The sequence below is a fragment of the Apodemus sylvaticus genome, chromosome 12 (genome assembly GCF_947179515.1).
Source record: "Apodemus sylvaticus chromosome 12, mApoSyl1.1, whole genome shotgun sequence".
Lineage (NCBI taxonomy): Eukaryota > Metazoa > Chordata > Mammalia > Rodentia > Muridae > Apodemus > Apodemus sylvaticus.
The window spans coordinates 80,789,233-80,791,518 of NC_067483.1; the positions used below are offsets into that span (position 1 = coordinate 80,789,233).

Here is a 2,286-nt window from a genome sequence, read left to right on the forward strand (position 1 = left end):
TGCAGTTAAAAATTGAAATAAAGTCAATTTACCTTGAATTTACTCTCTGTATCATTTATCTTTCTACCTTCTATCCAAGGCTTCCCCTACAATTACTCTTTCAAAGAAGATGGTTGGCCGAGAGGAAGATAAAACAAGCCACCAATAGCTGAGTCATCCTTATGCTAAGATCTAAATCCTTGCAACGACTGGACAGGGTCTTTACAAAAGGTATTAGTACTGCCTACTCTATATTATATTTGACTCATCATAACTTTCTTCCCTTTACCCAGCTCCCTGAAGCCTACACGTGCCTCAATGCCAAAGAAAAACTCCACAGTTGTGGCTGAGTTCCTCTTTGAAGGCTTCTCCAGCTTTGATTGGCAGCACAGGCTTGGCTTCTTTATTGTGTTCTTAACATTGTACCTTTTGACTCTGTCTGGCAACGCGATCATTGTGACAATTATTCGTCTGGACCGCCATCTCCATACACCCATGTACTTTTTTCTGAGCATGCTTTCCATATCTGAGACTTTCTATACTATTGCCATTATTCCTCGCATGCTAGCTGGTCTCCTTAATCCTCAGCAGGCCATAGATATTCAAGGCTGTGCAACCCAACTCTTCTTTTATCTAACTTTTGGCATCAACAACTGTTTTCTCCTCACAGCAATGGGTTATGACCGCTATGTGGCCATCTGCAATCCTTTAAGGTATTCGGTCATCATGGGTAAGAAGGCCTGTATCCTCTTAGCATCTGGTTCACTGGGAATTGGCCTGAGTATGGCTATTGTCCAGGTTACATCAGTGTTTGGTCTACCATTCTGTGATGGGTTTGTTATTGCTCACTTCTTCTGTGATGTGAGACCCCTGCTGAAACTGGCCTGCACAGACACCACTATCAATGAGATCATCAACTTTGTTGTCAGCGTGTGTGTCCTTGTATTACCCATGGGCCTTGTCTTCATATCTTATGTTGTTATCATCTCTACCATCCTTAAGATTGCCTCAGCTGAAGGTCGAAAGAAGGCCTTTGCCACTTGTGCCTCTCACCTCACAGTGGTCATCATCCACTATGGCTGTGCTTCAATAATCTACCTAAAACCAAAGTCCCAGAATTCGCTGGGGCAGGACAGGCTCATTTCGGTGACTTACACTGTCATCACTCCTCTACTGAACCCAGTGGTGTACAGTTTGAGAAACAAAGAGGTTAAAGAGGCTCTACGAAAGGCCATAGGTCTTAGGTCTCTTTCCACTTGAGGACATTCTTTGAAGCCATTTTCTTTGAAAATGTAGGAATGAATTAATTTTCCTGCCTTTTCAATTATATATATATATATTATAATATATAATTGAAATGGCAGAAAATAAATTCATATATGTATATATATATACATATATATCGTAAGAAAGCAATTTAGCTTGAATTGATTGATAAAAGAGTAGCTTCTTTTTGTGGTACACCCCTGGATCCTACACTAAGCATACATGGAAGTAGGTGGTAGAAAAAAATTACACACCTGTGCTACTCACATCTTAGTGCTTTTATATGCATTTGTGTGACTATACATACCTTAACAGTGTTTTTGGTTATTTACACAAATGAAAGACTCAAAGTCTAGCAGGAGCCTCAAAGATGAATAAATGATTTTGAGCACAACTTGACAAAACTTCTTTGGTGCAGTCAAAGGTGTCAGTGTGTAATTTTTGTGATAAGTGAGAAGACAGAAAAATGTACAACTTCCTGTAAAAAAAAAATTTGTATTGTTTTTGTTAGTTGCTAATACAGCATTATATTCAGGGTAACTTCAAAACTTTGGTGGCACATCTTCTAAGAGGATGGAACTGCGTTATTGACCTAGGAATAGCAAGTACATACGGGAAAAGAAAATGTGTCACACAAACAGAGGTGTGCTGCTCACAGTCCTGAGGTTTATAGCTGAGAACACAAACCAAAAATCAAGGTCATGTCAAAAGTTGATCATATTTCAATCAATTGTGGTTTTCTATAATGGGTTTTGTCTGTTGTAAAGAGATGTTTCCTTGATGAAGGGTGAACACAAGACTTATATCTAAAGATTTGGAGCTAGGAGCATACAATGAGATAGAACATGCAACATTTGTCTTTCTGGACCTAGGTTGGTCACTGGATATGGTCTTTTGTAGTTTCATCCATTTCCCTGCCAAGTTCATGATTTCATTTTTCTTTATAGAAGAATAATATTCCAAAATAAACATGACATTTTACTGTTCCTTCATCATGCATGAAGAACATGCATGCTGTTTCTATTTCCTAGCTAGTATAAA

At 38.7% G+C, this 2,286-nt stretch overlaps 1 protein-coding gene across 1 annotated transcript; it reads left to right on the top strand.

Moving 5' to 3' along the window:
• The first annotated feature begins 297 nt into the window (after nt 1–297).
• On the top strand, nt 298–1,239 carry LOC127697592 (olfactory receptor 10J3-like). Its single transcript, XM_052200841.1, has one exon. The coding sequence runs from the start codon at nt 298–300 to the stop codon at nt 1,237–1,239; it is 942 nt and encodes a 313-aa protein (XP_052056801.1).
• Nucleotides 1,240–2,286: the final 1,047 nt, after the last annotated feature.

Bases quoted from the DNA above. Each gene is read 5' to 3' on its own strand.
- LOC127697592 (XM_052200841.1), top strand. From the start codon at position 298: ATGCCAAAGAAAAACTCCACAGTTGTGGCTGAGTTCCTCTTTGAAGGC.